The sequence below is a fragment of the Lissotriton helveticus genome, chromosome 12 (assembly GCF_964261635.1).
Source record: "Lissotriton helveticus chromosome 12, aLisHel1.1, whole genome shotgun sequence".
Lineage (NCBI taxonomy): Eukaryota > Metazoa > Chordata > Amphibia > Caudata > Salamandridae > Lissotriton > Lissotriton helveticus.
The window spans coordinates 251,286,390-251,307,629 of NC_136073.1; the positions used below are offsets into that span (position 1 = coordinate 251,286,390).

At 47.0% G+C, this 21,240-nt stretch overlaps 1 protein-coding gene across 4 annotated transcripts in view; it reads left to right on the plus strand.

Annotated features, from left to right (window-relative positions):
• The window catches only part of LOC144797609 (B-cadherin-like), a 696,579-nt gene that overhangs the window by 495,173 nt on the left and 180,166 nt on the right, over positions 1–21,240 (plus strand). For 3 of the 4 annotated variants that reach the window (XM_078668297.1, XM_078668296.1, XM_078668298.1), the window contains exons 3-4: positions 17,289–17,497; positions 20,975–21,130. In XM_078668297.1, coding sequence (XP_078524423.1) covers positions 17,289–17,497; positions 20,975–21,130 — 365 coding nt within the window. The remainder of the gene's footprint in view (positions 1–17,288; positions 17,498–20,974; positions 21,131–21,240) is intronic. The other variant, XM_078668299.1, reaches the window with a different exon arrangement.

The window sequence follows — 21,240 nt, forward strand, 5'->3', positions numbered from 1 at the left end:
TCTCCACTGTCTCGTCGACGATCCTGATTGTCTCGTCGGCGAAGAAACTGCCGTCGACGAAGAAATCGACGTTGAAGGTTCCGACGACTAGTTCCACGTCGACGAAGGTCCCGTTGACGCTGACAGCTCCGTCGACCAGCTCGTTGACGAAGATGACATCCAAGGAATCGTCGACGAAGATTCGGTCGACGAAGATTCCGTCGATGGCTGAGTCAAAAAGCTCGTCGACGACCGCTTTTAAGAAGGCATCGACTCTGCCTGCTACATCGTCGACGACTGCCGTAGGAACAACTGGCTTGTCGACGGAGACGACTGCGTCCACGGCAGTTTTGTTTTTACCTTCAGGATCACAGCAGAAACATGCAGGATCCACGTCTGGAATGGGTTCTTTTGCCACTATGCCCCTAGTGCCTTTGCCTTCTATGGCCAGTTGCAAGGAGTCTACTCTCCATTTGCCACCTCCTACACTCCAGCCACCCTCACCAATGATGGCTACTGGCCACGAGATGGAATCTCTTGGGCGACTATGTCCTTGGCGAGGCACATAGTCCATCGGACTTAATAATTAAATGTCAAGACACAAGTTCTGGGGATGATGAGGACGTTGACCAACAAGGGGAACAATATGTACAAGTTCCTATGGCAACATTTCCAGTATCTTTATTTTCAAACCTCCAGCATATGCTGGACGACTACAATAAAAGATTTCCTCCGACACCTCAGGCTACACCAGCCCGTGCTACACCAGAGACACCAGGCCCTACTCACCTTCCGCACTCTTCAAAGCAGGTGGCTCAACCAGAACGGCCCAGTCCTGATATCCCCACAGATTCGCACCATGTTGCAGAAGGTGAGGCGGAGTCAGACAGAGAGGAAGGGGAAGTACCCCAGGATACTGATGAGGAACAGGACCAAAATATGGAGGAATTCGATGATTATCGAATACATACGCCCTCTCCGCAACAGGCAGACGCTGGTGATTCACCTCCAGTTGATATCGCTAGCTTCCATGTTTTGATGAATAAAGCGGCGGACCGCTTTAAGTTACCGAGAGCACAACGACAGGAAGACTGTTTTCTCTATGATTTTAAGAACCAACCTTACAAACAAATCCACACCATACCTATTATCGAGTTTGTATGGAAAGAGGGTATAAAGATCATGCACGCTCCTAATTCCTTGCCTGCTCCACTCCCTCGCCTGGAGAAGAAATATAAGGCTCCAGTTGGTTCCCCTGCTTGTTTGCTATCGCATCCTAAGCCAGATTCAGTGGTAACACAGGCAGCGCAACGACTATCACGTAACCCTGCGACTCCTATCACCGCTCCACCTGATAGAGAGGGTCGACGTTTGGATGCAATTGGGAAAAAAATTTCATCAATGGCGTCTACGTCAGTCCGTGCTGCAAATGCATTGGCCACTTTGGGTCGTTTCGACCGGCAAATGTGGTCGGATTTTTCTGCACTAGTTGCGCTGATACCGGAGGTGTCCAGAACAGAGGCGCAACAGATCCTTCAAGATGGCATCAGAAGAGATGATCGATTGTGCGATTGATGTCGCAAGTACTGGTTTTCGTATCCTTGCCTGTGCGGCGGCGCTCCGCCGTCAGGGTTGGCTTGAATCCACATCATTTAGACAGGAGGTCCAGTCGAAGATACTTTACATGCCATATGACGGTGAGTCTCTCTTCGGCACTCACATCGATGAGGCACTTGAATCAATAAAGACACCGATACGGCAAAGTCGCTTGGATCCTTGCAATTCAAGAAGCAGCCCTTTCATGGTGGACGAGGCTCGTCCACAAACACTTTTCGAGGAGGACAATCTCAGTACCGCCAGTACAATCAAGGAAATCCGCGTTACTCCAACCAACAGTCTAATCGACAGCCACAGTCGAGACCCTATAGAGGAAAATCAAATTATAGGGGTTCCACCAACAAACATCAATGACTTTCAGGTTGCTCAAGGAGTTGGAGGGAGAATCTCGCAGTTTTATTCCCAATGGTCTCTAATAACATCGGACCAATGGGTATTAGACATTGTACGCAAGGGTCATGCCTTGGAGTTCAGTTTCCTCCAATTTCTCCACCATCAAGCCCGCCACCTCCCCATTTCGAGGAATTGCAACATCAAGTACGTCTTCTGATAAAAAAGGGGTGCAGTCGAAGTGGTTCCTATCTCAGCAAGGGACAGGTTTCTACTCACGTTTTTTCCTCATTGTCATGAAGACGGGAGAGTGGCGGCCCATTCTGGATTTAAGAGCACTCGATTTCTTTCTAAAGCAACAATCTTTCCGCATGTTGACGCTATCGGAAGTCTTGCGACTTCTCTGCAGCGGAGATTTCCTAACCACAATAGACCTGCAAGACTCCTATTTTCATGTGCCTATCCTCCGTCACCATCGCCAATTTCTAAGGTTCAAGGTGGGGCACATGCACTACCAGTTCAAGGTGCTGCCTTTTGGCCTACGATCGGCACCTCGTGTTTTCACGAAGGTGTTGGCCCCAGTCGTGGCTCATCTGCGTCTTCAGGGAGTGCCAATCTTTCCTTATCTGGACGATTGCCTTCTAAAATCCCCATCCCCTCAGCAGCTGGCTCAAGACATGTCTCTGCCTGCAGACATTCGAGTCACTGGGGTTAACCATCAACGTGGAAAAGTCACATCTTGCACCGTTGCAAAGAAGAAACTTTCTGGGAGCGATTCTGGACACGGACCTGTCAAAAGCCTTCATCTCCCAAGAACGGCAGCAAAAGAGTGCGTCTGGTCACCCTCATCCGTTCAAAACAGTTAGTTTCTGTGCGGACGTTGAAGTCGTTTCTGGGGATGGCTTTGTCCTGCATCGCTTTGATCCCGAACTGCAGGTTGCGCACTCGCCCCATACAGGAGGAATTGGACCTGCAATGGCGCCAAGTGTCAGGGTCCTTCAACGACCTAGTGCGGGTCTCGTCCCGCATGAAGGACAGTCTGCTTTGGTGGGAACAACCATTCAATCTAGACGAAGGAAATTCGTTTCTGGCCCAGTCTCCGGATCTAACGCTGACCACGGATGTGTCCATGGAGTGTTGGGGCGCTCATCTCCTGGACCTTTCCATCAAGGGCAAGTGGACGATGGCACAACGAACCTGGCATATCAACAGATTGGAGTTGATGGTTATCTTCCTGGCGCTCAGATCCTTTTTGCCCATAGTGCAGGGGGAGTCCGTGCTGGTTCAAACGGACAACACCACCAGCATGCACTACATGAACAAACAGGGCGGCACAAAATCTCAGCCACTGTCTCGGCTAGCTCAAAGGATCTGGGATTGGGCTCTTCGTCATCAAATCAAATTTCTTTAACGGCGGTCCATCTGCCGGGGGTATTAAACATCCTAGAGGATTCTCTGAGCAGGTCCATGTCATCTACTCCCGAGTGGGAATTACATCAACCTACTCTGGACATGGTGTTCCGTCGTTGGGGTCATCCCATGATAGACCTGTTTGCAACCCCACTGAATCGGAAGTGCCCCGCATTTGCGAGCTGGCATCCCCATCCAGAGTCCAGCGGAAATGCCCTGCTCATGGATTGGAGCGGCCTTTTTGCTTATGCATTTCCTCCGATCCCGTTGGTGCCGAGAACGTTGTGGAAGATGCGCAGGCAATCCTGCCACTTGATACTGATCGCCCCTCGTTGGCCCAGACAGGCTTGGTTCTCAGAGCTTCTTCTGTTATCCCAATGCGCTCCCATTCGTCTGCACCCACGTCCAGACCTCCTGACGATGGACGAAGTTCAAATTTGCCATCCAGACCCAACCACGCTTCACTTATGGGCATGGAACCTGAATACATCGAGTTCGCAAACTTAGATATTCCCCAGGAATGCAGACACATTCTGGCTTCTGCTAGAGCTCCATCGACCATCAAAACGTACAAGCTAAAGTGGAAGCGTTTTTGTCATTGGTGCGCTGCATCCGATATCCATCCAGTCAACTTCTCTCCGGAGCAGCTTTTGCCTTTCTTTTTGAGCCTCGCTCAGTCTGGCCTCTCATGCCACCTTGAGAGTTTTTCTGGCAGCTATTTCACATTTTCGACACAATGGCTCAACGTCTCTTTGCTCATCCAGAGTCATCCAACAGTTTTTTAAAGGTCTCTTCAGAAAGTTTCCTCCTATTAGGCGCCCTCCTCCGGCATGGCACCTCAATGTGGTATTGTCACAGCTTATGAAGCCTCCTTTTGAGCCAATTCACAGGACAGACATCAAGTTTCTTACCTGGAAGGTTACATTGCTTTTGGCCTTAACATCTTCCCGTCGTGTAAGCGATCTTCACGCTTTCACGATCAAGCCTCCGTATTTGCAATTTAAACCTGATGGAGTGTCTCTTCGTACCAATCCCTCGTTTTTACCGAAGGTCCCTACTGATTTCCATTTGAACGAGCCTGTCTTCTTAAAGACTTTTTTCCCGGATCCAAGATCACCGGCAGAACAACGACTACGTTCTTTAGACATCAAACTATGTCTTAAGTTTTATATTTCAAGGACAACTCCTTTTCGCAAATCCGATCAACTCTTTGTAGCATATGGAAGGATGCGGAGGGGACACCCAGTGACCAAACAGACTATTGCAAGATGGCTCTCAGCAGCCATATCCTTCTGTCACCAACAAGCTGGCAAGCCTTTACAGTGTACGGTAAAGGCACATTCGACTAGAGCGATGGCGTCTTCCACCGCCTTGTTTGCAGGAGTGCCTCTACACCAGATTTGCCGTGCGGCGACATGGTCGAGCAGGCACACCTTTACCAGACATTACTGTTTTGGATTCCATCAACGAAGCGGATACCGCAGTGGGGCAAGCAGTGCTTCGCCATCTCTTTATATAAGGTGAGCCTCTGTTCCCTCCTTTTTCTTTGTGATTGCTATATGCTGTTAAGCTATTTGTTTTGCCTTCAATTTGAGAATCTGTTAGCAGTAACTCCTTAGAACTGGGATTGCTATCTATTCTATTCAAGCATGTGAATCTATGAAAGACACCCCTAATACTGGAGAAGAACAATTGTTACTTACCTGTAAACGGGTGCTTCTCCAGTATTGGTGTCTTTCATAGATTCACATGCGACCCACCCTTCCTCCCCTCAGAGGCTCTCTTCTCCTCATGCGCTATTACTAGTGCTACGAAAATCTGAGGGCTTGAGCTTCTGAGGAGAAGTGTAGGAGAGTAGGGTCTGCAATCCTATGATCACCCAGATTTTTTGCTTTTTGCTGCACTGGTTTACGACTTTCCCTGGCTGTGGGCCTGCTAATCAGACCCACAGCCTAGCTGTTCTCTCTATCCAAATTGTACTCAGGTACTGAATTGGCACTGGGCCCTCTCCAAGTCCCTGTACCCAGGGCTGAGGTGCACCCAGAAGTCTCCCAGGGGCTGAAGCATGTATTGTGCCACCCCTGGATTGACTAACTAAAACTGACACAACTGGCTGCACGACAGCTGGGGCAAGGTGGTGTACTCACCCTTTGCTTTAGATATAGTATACCTATATCTAACCCTAAAATGGACACACAGATCTCCTATCAGTCACTCCTATGGCAGGCCTTAACAATCCTGAAGGCAGAGTGCTTGGAATCGTGTGAGATGGTGCTCTGGCATGAGCTGAGCCTGTCTGCGGCTTTCGGGATCCATCCCTTAGCCGTTTCCATGATATCGCATACCATATACTCTTAAGTGCATTATAATCCTCGCGGTTATGTGCCAACTCTGGTATCGCTTTATCAAAACATGTCGAGTAAGGTGTCATACGAATTGGAATACTAACCCCTCGCCAATTCTGGCGACGGGGTTAGCATTCCACCCTTCTAGAGGGACACGACATGCATGTAACCTATAACCCGGTTAAAAGTCAGACAGAGCCTTAGCATCCACAAAATGGATGCTGCCACCGAGACACAAGTCTGCCCTCCTGCTGCTGGGAGTCCTCCCAGAGCAGGAGATAAGGACAAAGGGTTTCCTGCCAGGGGCGGTGCCAGCACCGTCCCAGACAGGATTTTGTGTATTGTAAGTAGGCAGGGCTTTAGAGGAAGGTGACTGCACGTGGCACCCCGGTGCTCACTGTGCATAGGCTGGCTGGAACCAGTTCCAGGGTCACTCCAGACCCTGTGCTGGGGAAAAGCCCGCCAAGGAAGTGGGTGTAACCACCCCCCTCCTAGTCCCACCCATAGGGCAGGACTTAGTCGCGTGCCAGCCCCTTTTTACAGGATAAAGGTAGGAACTGGCCCCCTTCCAAATCAGATCATCTTTGAATCCTGAAACTACTTTCCACGAAAGGAACTCAAGACTTCTTCCTAAGATTTCTCCCTTGTGACTAAGGAGTAGTCACCCTGCATCCGCAGGCACCATCTACAGAACACTGCGGTCTGCTGCAAGTCCTTCCTCCGGAATCCGACTGCCCAGCTCGACGAGAACCGGCTTCCCTGGCACCTCTGACCTCTACCTACTTCATCAGTCACGCTGAGATTCGTGGGTGTGACGAGACCTCGAGGGACCGGCCATCTTCAAGACTGCACGACTTCTGAACAACAAGCCCGCCGAGTGAATTCCTGGTGAGTGCTTTGGGGTCCGAGAAGCCCCCACCCTGAGCAGCTCCAGCACCGAAGAGCAGCCCCCCAGCATCTCCACGATCTGCGTGGGGCCCTTCTGCTTTTTACTGCTCACCGCGTTGTTTGGCTACTAGCCCGCTGGCTTGTGGCCTTCCTGACGACGCCCGACGACATTTCTGCTGCTGGTCTGGTTGCTCCAGACTGGCCCTTGCTTCCCTCCATCGGAGAAGTACCCTGGACCCTCCTGGTCCACCCAAGACGCCATTTTAGGTCCACCGCGTGGGCCTTGCATTTGCCAAGACTTGTTGCCCAATCCTGGGTCCAGCGACGTCGACAGCAAGAACCTTCGTGGGACAGCTCGCACCTCCATCCTGGTCGCCGACAACGCCTCCTGGTCCGAGAGACTGCAGAGCCCAGCAGCGCCCACTCACCTGACTGCGGTGACTTCGCCCGGTGCCATCCTGGTGCCCACTTAATCACTGGCTAGTGATTCAAGAACTTGGTCCCCTCTGCTTTCAGGTTTTCTTCTTCCTTGATCCAGGCTTGGATCCATCGAACTTTTCTTCACTGGTCGCCTGCCAGCAACTTCTTCCTTCCAGGCTCCTGGTCCGGCAACGAGATTCCCGACGTCTTTTCAGACCTATGCAGCTGCAGCCCCTGGGCTAGGTAACTTCGGCACTTCGGTGTCCCAGCATAGCCTCACTATCCTAGGGTCAGGATCCACTGTCGTTTTCTTCCTACCAGGTCGGGTTCGCCCGTGAACACTAACTTTGCCTTTACTAGCTTCCATAGACTTTGTCCCGCATCCCGCGTGAGAGTGCACACTCTGCACCCGAGTCCCCTAGGTCTCCTAGAAGTAATCTAACGATTCCCTAGTCCAGTCCTAGCGATTCCAAAGCCTATTAGAACTGTTACTTACCTGCTAGTAATTCGCATTCCACTTTTAGAGTATATGGTTTTTCGTGCCCCTCGGGCATTTGTGTATAACGTGCTAACTTAAGTATTTTCGTAAGAGTTTTGTTGTGTGCCTAGCACCCTGTCCTCATAAAGAGTACAGGGTTGTTGTGATTCTAATACACTGTTTATTTTCATAACACTTGTGTGGTGTCCTTTCACTGGGTGTTCAAGGGGTAATGTGATGGTAAAACAGCTGGCTTAACACGCCCTCTAGAGTCTTAGCCTTAGACTGCTCGTATCCATGCTACTAGGATAGCTGGTCTATAAGGTTGACTTACAACCAATCATCAATAAGGGTTGTTTGGACTGATATATAGTGATCACTAGAATAGTGAACACTGCACATCAGGCCAACTTCTCACAAGAAGGTACTAGAGGGTGCTTGAGCCGATTGGCTGCAGTTTGGACTAACATAATGACACTATGTTACAAATGAGTTTTTCTCTTTATAATGTATTCCTATGGAAGTACCTTTGTAGAGGTTTTTACAGTATGTATTATCCCTATTTTATTGGGCATTATGTTATCATTTATGTTAGATTAGCATTATTGCTATTTTTATATACCGTGGGACTCCCACTTCGATGACGGGGAATATTCAAGCATGTGAATCTATGAAAGACACCAATACTGGAGAACCACCTGTTTACAGGTAAGTAACAATTGTTTTTCTTTAGCTACGGTAACTGGTTACATTATCTTATTACTATTAGCGTAACACATCACTGGCTCAATCGAAGAGAATTGACTGGCACACGCGAACTACAGGATTGTGGTGGGGTTCCATTTCTGGACGCGCATTACAAATGCCGGCAAACTGACGAGTGATATTTTAACATCGGGCTATCCTATGTTGTCAACAGGACTCTGTTATAAATGATGGCTGCACTGTTTTCTATTTACCAAGAAGAATATTCTGTGTCCCAGTGATGCATTTCTCGTGCCCTGATGAAGCCTTTGTAAGGTGAAACGCGTTGGCTGTGCTCCTTTGAAAATCCACAATAAAACAGAACTATATGTACAACGAATATTTAAGAGTATCTATTCAGTCTCAATTGTGTCTTGAGTGTTTTCAGTGAAGTTTTCATGTTGCCTCTCGTCTGTCTGTTCTAAAAAATATATTTAAACGTATGTGTTTGTATAGCCTTACAGAGCCGCGGTGGCCAAACCAGGGCAGTTGAATGAATAGTAGTCTTATAAAGCGCAAACTTTGCCCAAAGGTGTCAAGGCGCTGTGGATAGAGCCGGCGGTCGTTGGAAGCTCGGAAGGAAGCCTAAAAAATTAAATTGTGAAGAGCCATGTTTTTAGGGCCTAACGGATTTGGCTTCTTGAAAGGGAGTGATGAGAATAGTTGGGGGGGGGGGGGGGGGGGTTCTGGCTTGACGTATAGATTTATTTAAACCCCTGCTTGTTTGTAGTCTGCTGATGGCGGGATTTACTGGGTTTCAAGCAGGCATTTATTGGTGAGGCCGTTAATTCTTATGCTAAACTCGAGCTGTTGTGGTGCAGAACGGGGTGGTATCGGGCATCTCCAGAAAGGGCGAATGCTGGTGCCTCTCGAGCGCGGACTTGGCACGTGCAGCGAGTGGTCGTAGCAGCTCCTTGACATTCATTCCGCGTTGTATGCCAGTGCCTCGCTAATTCTCTCCAGCCCCACCCCCGGCCCAAGAATGACACTGACCCTTGTGTCAAACGCTTCTTCTGGTCGGCTCAGAGGTCATCTCTGGGCTGCATGACTGCAGCACTTTGACCTTTGGCCGGTTTTCACTCCGGGAATGCGATGGGAGGCGGTTTGTTAATAGCAAAGTGGCAGTTTCATTTATTTGTGCGTTTGCTGCATGCCGCGGCTCTCTCCAGCCCAGGCTGAGTGTACAGGCCAACACAACATTTATTTGCCCCTAGGTGTAGATTGACACTTTCGGCTTTTAAAATTCTCCATAGACTGGTTACGTTCCAGATGTACCGGTTTCTATCCTGCCACTTCCTATCAAATCACCCATAGTGTTAAACAAATAAAAAAAAGACCTTCGTCCCTGTTGGTTTATTGCTGTGGCCTATACTCCACCCAGGATTCTTTTTGTTAACTGTAATTTCCTTGAAGATGTAGTTGCAGATTACGAGGTTGGGCATCGCCATGACCGTGTGGCATTGCCTCAAATCTGCATTCTGGATTGCAACAACTGTACTTTGAATCCAGCTGCTGAGTAGCTGCCGCAGCCCCTGAATGCATGCTCAGTTCAGTAGAGACAGCAAACCCAGGCCAGGTGGGATGAGGGGAGGGGTCCTGCCATTTTGATCTGATTGTTCTTTGGAACTCTGCGTCATCCCTTCGTGGTGCTATGCTTATCCCACAAGACCTCCCAGAGCTTTTATTTAATAAAAATCCGCAGGAAAGATTTTAAAGGTAGCCCACCTTTTCTTCAAACGGTCATGAGGTAAGCAGGCTTCTCCCGCCCTGACATGTGAAGAAAACGTGATTGGGTTGCGGCTGGACAGGAGATACCTCATCTGTTGTGGACTCTTGATACTCGTTTGACTGGTCTAGTTCCATTTTGATCGCTCTTTTAAAAGTCTGACATCTAATAGAGCACGACATGTATAGATTAATTGAACATTCATCCAGTCGGAGAGCAGTTCCAAACAGCGACCTGACTGTGCACTTCACATGCATGAAAAGACATATCGGTGTGGAGTTGACATGTGTAGGTATGTGTGTATGTAGATATATATGTATATAGTCTTAAAAAACCGTTCCACAGCTAGTTGATCTCCTATCTTTAAAGTAGATACTTCCTTCAATATGAGCTGATCAAGATAATGTTTTATTCTTTTAAAAGTCAACAGGCTTCTATTTTTCAAGCTATAATGGCCTATCCTGCACTTTCACAACCAGATCTATCCGTCTTGTGTGAAAATGTTGAAATGAGTAAAATCCACATTGTAGATTGTTGTAAGATGTGGACCAGGCAGCCTAGTTCTGTCCAAGTCGTCATCACTTCTTTTTTTTATTTTTATTATTGGGCACATGGAGGGGCCTCAGTCCCGGTAATGGAATGATACCAGAACAAAACTAAGTGCCATTTAAAACTAGACACCTAAAACAAGCTGATGTGCCCTGGGCAGAAAGAGTGCTGCTGTGCAGGGTTCCTTGATGGGAATATCTCAAAGGCTGGTTTATCAAGATTCCATGATGTTGCAAGCTGCTGGTCTCCTTAGATCCCTCGACTGGAACAGTTTCAGACTGTGTGACCAGTCGTTGAACACTGTTCAGAAGTGCTCCGATGGCTTTCTTTGGTTTATCCCTTTGTTTGAGCAGATCATGTTGCCTCAAAATGGTGCCTGCAATCAGGACCACTGGAATTTTGCATTTCTGCGGCTAATGTGTTTTTTGCCTAGTTATGGATTTGCCACATTGCATCTACCACAATTTGCAGATTGTGACCAAAAATGGTTTCAAGCTCAAACTAATCTCAGCATAGTGGAGGGTCCAGTGCAAACGTTGACTGGTTGTCTTTTTGTTGATTACTGCCTGTGGATGATATACTGGCTGTAACGAGGTGAAACCTTTTCTCAGAGAAATTTGGAAAAAAATGACAATTATGAAGTAATACGATCGTAAAATGTACTGGATTATATTGTATAGTTAGACTTTTCTTTCCACACACTTTATTTAGCCATGACTCCTCATTTGGTCCTCTCCTGTCTCCCTTAATGGCAAATCTAGAGTGCAGATTCTCTTAGCGGCTGTGTGAGCTAATAACCTACTGGTGTCCATATTCTGACCATGGGGGGTGGGGAATAATATAAGTTTAGAAATCTGGGCCCTAAAATGATTGTCATGCTAAATCTTCCCAAATGTAAGTGTAATCCAATGTCGAATTGAAAGTTGTAGAATACTTTTATGAAGCGAAACGACCTGGAGGCCTCGTAAAATCCGCATGGTCTGGAGTTATAATGGCGTCACTTAATATTCAGTGAAAGCTCTGTTGTGCGCATGGAGCCGCATGCTTGCCTCTGTAGTTTGCCAGTTCATTTTGGGAGTTTTTGCTCTGCTGGAGCCTGCCCCTTGTTATGGCTGCTGGTACTTGGAATGTGCATCCTCGTAAATCTTCAAGCTTAACCTTGTTAAGGGGAGCAAGACCTATCAAACTTGGCTGCTAATGACGATACATTCCAGAGCTCCTGCCGAAGGTGAGCCCTGCTCTTGGAAAAGAGCTTTAATTGGCGCTGCTGATGGGCATGGATTCAAGAAGCCTGCAGCCGGCCTGTGTTGCGACCTTCCAGGCAGGGATGCTGGGGCGTGTGTTCAGTGTTAGCTGGACTTGGGGCGCTGCCAGACATGGGTGTTATATGTTCAGCTTCTTCCTGGTGGACGCGTGGGCCAGTCTGACGTCTTCTGAATCACCCGAGAGCAAAGTGATGTAAAGCCCTCAAGGCTGCTGTGGTTTCCTCTGTGGGTTTTGCAGAAATGATGCTTCACTGATTTTTCTTTATTGTCGATTTAAATGATAGTCTCACATGAGAGAAACTCCCAGTGATTGGGTAAACGCGACCCCGTTAGATACTAATCTTCAGAGGCAGTCTGGCCTGTGAGGGCAATCCTTGGTCCACGCCTCTTCCTCCTTGGCTAGTGGGGGCGAGTCTTGGCTGCAGCGTCTCTGGATTCCAGCTCTGGATCTGAATCAGCCTGATCCAGCCCAGTCGGTAAGAGTCCTCATTCCCGCTTACTGTGGCCTTAACGTGGCCTCCAGATGCTTTGGCTGATCAGGTCATGGACACTTCTGATGGTCCTCCTGGTCTTTTCTAGAGTATACACGCATCACATTGAACCCGTGATGAAACAGTTTAAATGTGGCTTCCTGTGAAATGGATACTCCCTCAAAGCGATGGTTCTCCTTCTGAATCGGCAGTAGTCATGTTTCCGGCACTCTAATTACAAAGCCATGTGGCAAGCGAGCGTTCTCTGCCTCTCCCTTCATCCAACACTAGGAATAAAACCCATTCTCATCTTGCATTTTGCATTGATTGAAGCTGGTTTATACTGCAAACCGGGGTGCCGGCGATAAAGGGAGTTTCAGGCAAGATCTCACAGGCCTCTAGGTAGCTCTTAGGCAACCAGACACTCCTTATAACAAGCTCTGCCTGTTGTCCAGTGAAGCTCCTGACCCAGATACTGCTGCCAGCTTGGTGAATGCCAGGGACTTCTCTACAGGCTGGTCACTCTAAGCAAGTCGCCAGCAGTCCTGGTGTGGGGGTAGACACTCCGATACAGGCAACATTTGAATGTGCCAGAATAGAGAAAAATGCAAGCTGCAGTGCCTAATTTGTAAAAGCATAAGCACTGGGGCCCAAGTTCTCAGAAGGCCGCTGCTGTGCATGTCTGTCTGGGTTGCCTAATACCAAAGCAGTATAGTCTTCACTTCAACCGCATGCATCCTACTTCCTCAAATGCTCTCCCTTGATCTAAGTCTTGAAGATATTTATTCATCCCTGCTTTCTTTGTCACTGTTTATCAGTCTCTTCCACCTTTTCTGCTTCTTTTATTCTACGTCAAAGTCTGATGACTAAACCATGTTTGGGTCCCCCAAATAGTGCCGTGGGCCCAGCAGTCGAAGTGCCTTGAATACAAGTAGGTGAACCGTAATGCTGTGCGCAATGAGGGTGGGTTTAATGAGCGTGTGGGCGGGGTCAAAGGCGTGGCTAAAATTAGCAGGACATGCACTATCGCACATTAGGCAACTTCTATTTAATGCACTTCAGAGGTCTGTCTTTAAACGGAGCCACAGAATTGAATCCTTGTTGGGGCTGTGTAGAAAAGTGACTTGTTTATGTTTAGTGCTTCAAGGTCCCAAACTGTGAAAGAAGGCTAAGTGGATATGCAAGTCATTATTTTAAACTTTCATTACACACGGTATAATATAGGCTGCTTTAAAATGCGCATAAAGGTTTTGGATAAAGTAATACCCAGACTGTACTTAGTGTAAATTTTTAAATTAAAAAAAAAAGCCTTTTATAAGCACATACTTTACTGCTGGGCTGGTAACTCCCTTGCAATGCTCATCAAAAAGATGAAATGTGTCATCGGGAAGCTTCAAGTGATTCCATCAATTAAAGCCAAGCTCGCTTTAAATTTCTTTCAGGGAAGCTGACAGCCTTGCAAGAAGGCTTGTTTATCTGTCTGCCCCTCCCTTGGTTTCACAGCACAGGAGACACTCTACCTTACACTTCAGCTGAAGCATTTTGAGACACGAAATTAACCGTCCCGGGACGGTTCTCTTTTCACAAAGTTGGAACTGGTTTTCTTAATAAATATATTTTTTTAAAGTATGGGCACGTCGTGCCCCTCAGATCTTGCCCACTTCCGCCGCTACGTGGGCACCACCTGCAACCATCAAATTAAGTACTGCCTCTCAGTGTTATAGCTGGAGATTAATTAATGCAGTGAAATGTAATCTATTTTAGACGAATGTTGGCTTTTAGCATGTCTCATGCAGGCAGTCCAGCTCCTCCTAAGTAAGCACAAGAGAATACATAGTCTAACCGCCTGTGCAGTGTGCTAGCACTATCATGCAGCACCTAGGGAGTCCATGTGCTCTTGGTTTTTGCAAAGTCTGTATTGTGTGGCAAACTTGGGCACACACTCTTGGAGTACTTTAGCTGGCATTGCAGGGGACTTAAGTGTCGCCAAAGCTGGTAGACAAGTGTGTTGTCTGCTGAGACGCACATCCAGTCCCATAGAGATTGGGAACAACGAGGATGGCAAGTGGCCTTGGTTGGGGGTTGTACATTTTTTCCAAGGCTTGTTGCTCATTCACAGAAAGGCCAAGTCCGGAACGTCCAAGTCGGCACAGAAATGGGGTGTCTAGTTGAGGTGGGAACAGCCAAGAACGCCTTGTGACAGGTCACACAACACAGCAGCTGGCCCCCAGGGGTGACGCTGGCTCAGCCTTTCTGTCCCTCTAGATCTTTCTGTCCCTCTAGATCTTTCTGTCCCTCTAGATCTTTCTGTCCCTCTAGATCTTTCTGTCCCTCTAGATCTTTCTGTCCCTCTAGATCTTTCTGTCCCTCTAGATCTTTCTGTCCCTCTAGATCTTTCTGTCATGGAAAACGAGGTGCCCTGTCTGCTTGCCAGAGACCATCCTGGGTTCTAGCCAAGCAGCGACAACCAGTCTCCCGTCTCGCGCCACTTCCCTTGCGGGTCACTGGAAGCAGCAGCGGATGTATTGCAGGTTCTGAGCACATTGGGTAGTTTGTTTCCTCCTTGTGATCAAAGCACCAAGCCATTTCTTCATGCTTGGAGTATGGTTCCAACCCCATACAAGAGCAGCCTCAAGTCTCCCCCGGATTTAAACCTTCCTGTCGCTGGTGCTCTGTTACTTATTCAAGGCTGAAATGAACATCTGCGCAGAGGGCTAGCGTGTTCGGTGTAACCCACCAGTGTTGCTAGTTGGATGAGCTGAACCATTGCATTTTGGACTGATGGAGTGGTTGAAATATGAGGGACCCACCTACTTCCAGCACCCCTTGCTGTAGGTGAAGTGCGACTAGTGGACCAGGAACATCAACTAACCTTCAGTGACGCTGCTCTCAGGGTACAAGCAGATATGCTGTAAAGTGGCATTGGTCTTTTCGTTGGATAGAAGGAAGCCTCGCCTGGTTTCGGTGTTATTTTAGGACTGCTATCCCCAGATGTGTCATTTCTCCTGGTCTACATCCTTCTCCCACCACAGAAAATAGATTCGCTTCAGATCGATCAGAACAATTTTTCAACTGTTTTCGTTTCCAAAAATAGCCAGGCTGTCTACAGCGATCCCAGGTTAAAGGCGCGTGTGTGTGTGGCATGGACAGTGTCTGCTCCTCTGGCCTCCCCTTGCCCAGGCCACCTCCCATGAACCTGCCACCTCATGTACGTGCAGCGCGTAGACGTGACCTGTTAATCTTTTAATAGCCCTTCCACATTCCCTTCTCTTCTGCTTTCACTCCTTCCCTGATCGACAGGGCCGGGTCGAGCAGATTCCGAGCCCGGTGGAGGACCTGGAAGTGCTCTGTGGACATAGTTTTGGATAAAAAACATCTTTCATTCCATAAAACACTTTTAGTAAAACATGAACTCCGTGTACACTCGGGTAACAGGCCCCTCTTTCAGACGTGCAGTGTACTAGGACGTGAAACCGTCACCAATGGAAAGCTCAAAACCTATACAGGTCATGAATCTTTACCAACATGTAAGCAAAGCACGGATTGTATTGATTACATTGAATAGTTCCACTGCTTTTTATAAAGTAAATACATGGTGAATCAGTTCTGCATGCTGCTACATAATGATAAACCTAGAAGAAAACCAATAGCAAAATGTGTGCGTCAGTCACATCTCACTGACGTGCTGGTCCTGTCCCTGTAATGTCTAGGTTGTGGGTGGGGGCTTTCGGCCTTGAGTTTTTTTTAATGTAAACTACAGAACTTGTATGCTGAAGGTAGGCCTGAATTGAGAGCAAGGGCACTCCAAGATTATGATTTTTTTTTTAGGCCTACCTTGAATGCAGGCTTTTTCCCAAACCAGGTGCTCTAGTAGAGTGGGTCCTTTTTAGTGGGAGTGAACAAAGCTGCACTGAACACCAGTGGACCCACTGGTGTGTGGTGATGTTTGGGCCCTGCTGAGTCGGTCCTTTACTAATGTGTGCTCTGCTCTCCTGTCCTATCCTGCGGTGGAGTCTCGCATCATTATTGTGGCATTTAGACCACTGCTTGGCCTGGCTGGACAGTGGCTGGGGGTAGCAAAACTGCTCGAAGCTCTGTGGGCGAGTAGCTGTTTGTTAGGACTCCTGACAGAACGGAGCTGCACGGAGAGCTGCGGATAGTCTTTGTGGCATCAGAAGCATCACATGTTCCAAGGCTCCTAATGCAAGCTGGAAAATAGACCCAGATTGTTTGGGTTGTAAAGTATAGTAATCGGTTTCATTAGGCACCTTTTGCATCATTTATGCCTGCGACCTGCTGTGGCGTCTTGTTAGGTGTAAAAACATGTTCTCATTACTGGAAGATTTGTCTGTCTCGCAGCGCTCCTTACATGGGTAGGTGAGCTAACCTGGACAAACATTTTCACACCATTCATCAGAAGCTTTGGTGGTTAAGTCGAGATTAAAATCTTTTTATCCTGGTTCCAAAGCGGGTACCTTGGTTTAAACCAACTTTGCCTCTTAGCAATCACAAGGACTTTTTTTGTAAGTTCATGGCTTTGACAAATGGTTTTGCCTAAGCAGGGAGTGCCTCCTTTGTGCCCATCGGAGACCATGAAAAGTTAAGGGTTGAGTTTCCAGCTGTGTTTTTTACCAGCACATCTGAATTGACAGATGTTCAAAAGGCACATTCGTGCAGTTTAAAATGCAGGTCAGGTTGTTGACTTTCTAAATTTTAGGAGAATGTAGAGCGTGTTTCTCAAAGGATGTGTCACTGAAGGAAAGTCTGATTCCTCCGATTCCTCCACCTGCCTAGTACGGGTGGCACTGAAGCCCCTGCAGCCTCCCTTGTCTTGTATGACAGGGCGAAGGGTCGCGCCCTCTCCCTTTGAATGAATTCCAAAGAACCGATTTGAAAGCCTTTAAACCTGTGTACATTGTTGACCTTCCAGAAGTGTTTTGAAAAGATCAATCTTTTGACCTACATCATTTCCTTTGCCAGTGTGCTAGTTCGCCCAAAATGCTTCTAGTTTGCATTGTTTTTTTAATCTCTTGCATTAAACCGATCCTTGTTTCTCTTGTTACACAGTGAGCTTCATAGACTGCCCTGAACGGAACCTTGGTCTATTCAGTGCTGAAGACTCGCGCTTCCACGTGCGGAAGGATGGGACAATCACGGTAAAGCGCCGCGTGCGATTACATGGACACGAGCTGCGATTTACTGTACATGGCTGGGATGTGAAAAGAATGAATTACTCTACGTCGGTCATCGTAAAGCACAGGCATGAACACAGACGGGTAAGATCAGTGCAAATCCGGGGTTTACCCCCTTTCCTCCTCATCCTGGTGTCTGTAGTATGCCTTCAGCCATCTTTACCTCCACTCTTATTTGTTCTTTATAAAGCACATGAATTTTTTGATATTCTGCTACAAGAAGTGTTTTCTGTGAAACACCATGTCACACTTTGGAGCTAGGTGTAGGTGATGAGGGTCCAGTGAAATATGGGACCCCTAGAGTCAAGGTTATACTTTGTTTTTTTAAAGTAAGGATATTTGATTCTGTTTTTTAAAGCCGATCTGTGCAAGGTTATAAGCTAAACTGCAATGCTAAAAGTAACCCGCTGTTGACTAAAGTTAGAACTGTCTGCATATGTTTCTCACTGTATGTTGCCTCTTGGTAGCACAATTGCAGATACCTAAGCTAAATAAGTCTTTTAGTAGGCGGATAGTAGGAGATGACCTGCCAAGCCATGTAGCAGCTTTTCTTTTAACTTAAGAAATTTGCAGCATGAACCTCACAGGCCCATTAATTGGTTAACCCAAAGAATTTGCCCCAACGCTTGCTAATAGTGTCTGGGCTCCTAAACTTTCATTACAGAAGTTGTTTATGAACCCATGTGGAAGTAACCCAAATGCTTGAAACTGCTGTAGCGCGACAGTGAGCCTGTGGCTTGACACACCAATATTTGGCACCACCGTTTGACTGTCCTGCTGTGATATCTGAGAAGCTAGTGTAACGATACTGGACTAATTTCTGGCCTAATCACTGGACTTTTAAGCAGTGTCTCGCAGCCTACTGATGGGGAGGCTGGACTTTGTGCAGGTATTGAGTGGGGGGGGGGGGCGCAGTGTTGCCTCCAGACTACCACAAGATCGCCTAGGTGTGGTCTGCTCTAGAAGTATATTGGGGTGAGTACCTCATCTTCTCTGGTTGCGTTGCTGGTTTGACAGTAGTTGAGGGGTGAGACACGTGTCGGAAGATGGTTGTCGAGAGAATTGTGTGCCATAGTCTTGGCACTTGGAGCCGCAAAATAGTTGGAGAATGTTCTGGTGAATTGTTGGATGTGTGTGCCTGTAGAGTTTGACATTCGTCTTTAATGTCATCTAGACAGTATTTTTCTTTACACACGGAAAGTCTGAACAGCAGTAATGTATCGCCAGTATTAAGTGTCAAGACAAACTGCCCTGAATAGATGTTGTGGTGTAATGTGAAGGAAAGGCATTGATTGAGTGTTCAATAGAATGACAAGACTACCTTGTACTAGAATTATGGAAACTTCTGAATCCGCTATCAAAATTGTGGAAGGCACAAATGGTGCCATCTGCCATTGATACAACTACCAATCTTGGCATGTAGCTCATTTGTCATTGCTCTGGTTTCTTTGATGGAGCGGTTGAATGAGACCCGGAATGATGAAGCAGGCTTGACAAATATAAAGTGCGGGGAAGAGGGGGAACCAAGATTGGAACAAGGGTATCCAGAATCTGCAGCTAGTCCAGAAGTTCACACCATCTTAAGTAGTAATGTTGGGTAGGAGGAGGAATGAAACCGAGTTGGGAGCAGGTTTTTGAAAAAGTTGAGTGGGTAATCAGTACTTTAAGGTATTGGGGGCTCATGCCCTTAGGTCTGTAGACAATTGGGATAATTTACATATACAAGATGGCTGCTGTAAACCCACCACCAACATAACTCTGCTTTTTTTTTTTGTAGCTACTGCATTGAGTAATTTTGGGTACATGAATAACGCAGATTAGGACGACCCATAATTGTTAGGAATCAGATGTTTGGTGTGCAGGCTGTTTAAGTGGAAAATAAAACCTAACCTTCTTAAAGGATCGTAATATTCATTTGTCTGATTTATTTAAGAGGAGGGCACTTGGATTTTTTGTTAAATCTTTTTAAGTCATTGACATTTACATACAGTACGAAGGATTTGGCATATATGCTGACGGAGGACAATCATCAATAAAATATTACTGTTCAATGGAAGCTATGGGGTAGAGGCAACATCAAAGTCAATTCCACTGGGCAGGCTACAAATATTACCCCAATAGGCATTCCAAGGGGCCCAAATTTTTACCATTTTCGGGGGCAGCCGCGGGCTATATAGACTGTCTTCTCTCTGAACATGCACCAGTCAAGGTCTTTTTTTCCAGTCTAATTGTTGGTGTATTTGCGGCCCCCTAGAGCTGTGCTATATTCCTTTTGGATATTGAGTCCCAGGGTGGCCCATTGAATTTGGTGGCTATTTAAATCGGTAGGCTCCCAGATGTTAAGGAGGCATCTGCGCACCTACGGGCAGAGAGAAATTAGTATAACCTCGCTGATTACCTCATGTATTTTTTGCCAGTACGATTGTATGATTGCAGTCACAAATGATGTGGATTAATGTGCCTAGGTGCTTGCAACCCCTTCTGCAATCCCCCCTCCAGTTATTCCCATATGTAGCAGCTGGGGCCCGTCACATACTCTGTGAAGGACTTTTAGCTGTATCAGACGCAGTTGTGGTGAGATAGCGACTATCCTCAGAGGATACCGCCTCCTGCCACTCTTCATCGTCCATTTCAATACCGTCACAGGACACTTGGATTTGACCATCCCGATGTTCAGCTATTCTGATCTACTGAGCAGTTCTGTGACCACGTACCTTCCAACCCCCCACCTGCAGCCCTACTTTGGAGAAATCTGCTTGCCTGTAGAATAGCTTTCAACCAAAGCTCTACAGAGTCGCTGCTAGCAGGTAACTTTCTTGTTTGCTAAGTAGTTCCTATGTTGGAGAATTGTTTTACTGACCAATGGACGCTGAAAGTGAGTTTGCTTCCTAAAACAATCTAGCTGTTCAACCGTCAAGGGGCAAATATTTTGGTTGCAGAGTATTCTGTACGCAAGGCCTTCTCCTTCTGCAACCTGCTTCCTGCAACCCACTGATCAGAAGTTGGCTTTCTTAACTTAAATTACTAAAGTCCCATATCTTCCAGCAAACTTTTGACCTGCTTATATTCTGATCTTATTTGCTTTTTGTCTCGGCTAATTACACTTCCTGCTTTTTTAACCTAATCTTGAAGCACTAAATGACCATACTTACCCAAGGATGTACAAAATTCAATTAGTAAAAAGGTTAAACAACCACTGCATAATGGCAATCACTGAGAAGACCGCATGTTTAATTTTTTTCAACATATTTTGATTAATTGAACCCATGAAAATCTAACTTTGTCATGGCATTGAACAATCCACAATGCTCGGTTGCATTGTTGGGCTTGTAAGTGGTCTGAAGATCCCTTTTCATCCAAGGTACATTTGTTAGGAAACATCTACTAATGTATAGAACACGAAAGATGTCCTTTTCTGCCAGAGGGCTTAAAATGTTTCTTATGGGGAGGCTGGAGGCGCTTGCTGATTTGAAAATGGTCTCCTCATCTACTGCTGGTGATTGGACTAGATCATCTGTATGGTGCATTTGCGGAGCACATAACCAGTGCTTTTTCTTTCAGGCGCATTCTGATCAAGACAAGCGGGCATTACCCGTGATCACGTTCCCGTTCCCTGTGTCACAATCCGGACTAAGCCGCAAGAAGCGAGACTGGGTCATCCCTCCTATCAGCGTCCCTGAAAACGAGAAGGGAACATATCCAAAAAGACTTGTACAGGTAAGCAAACTATTTTAATAGAGGCACAGTAGAGCAGTGCACCCCATAACTAGCACTTTCATGGGGATAGTAGATTTCAGCTTTTCCAGGGAAGTTGTCCAACTGTTTGT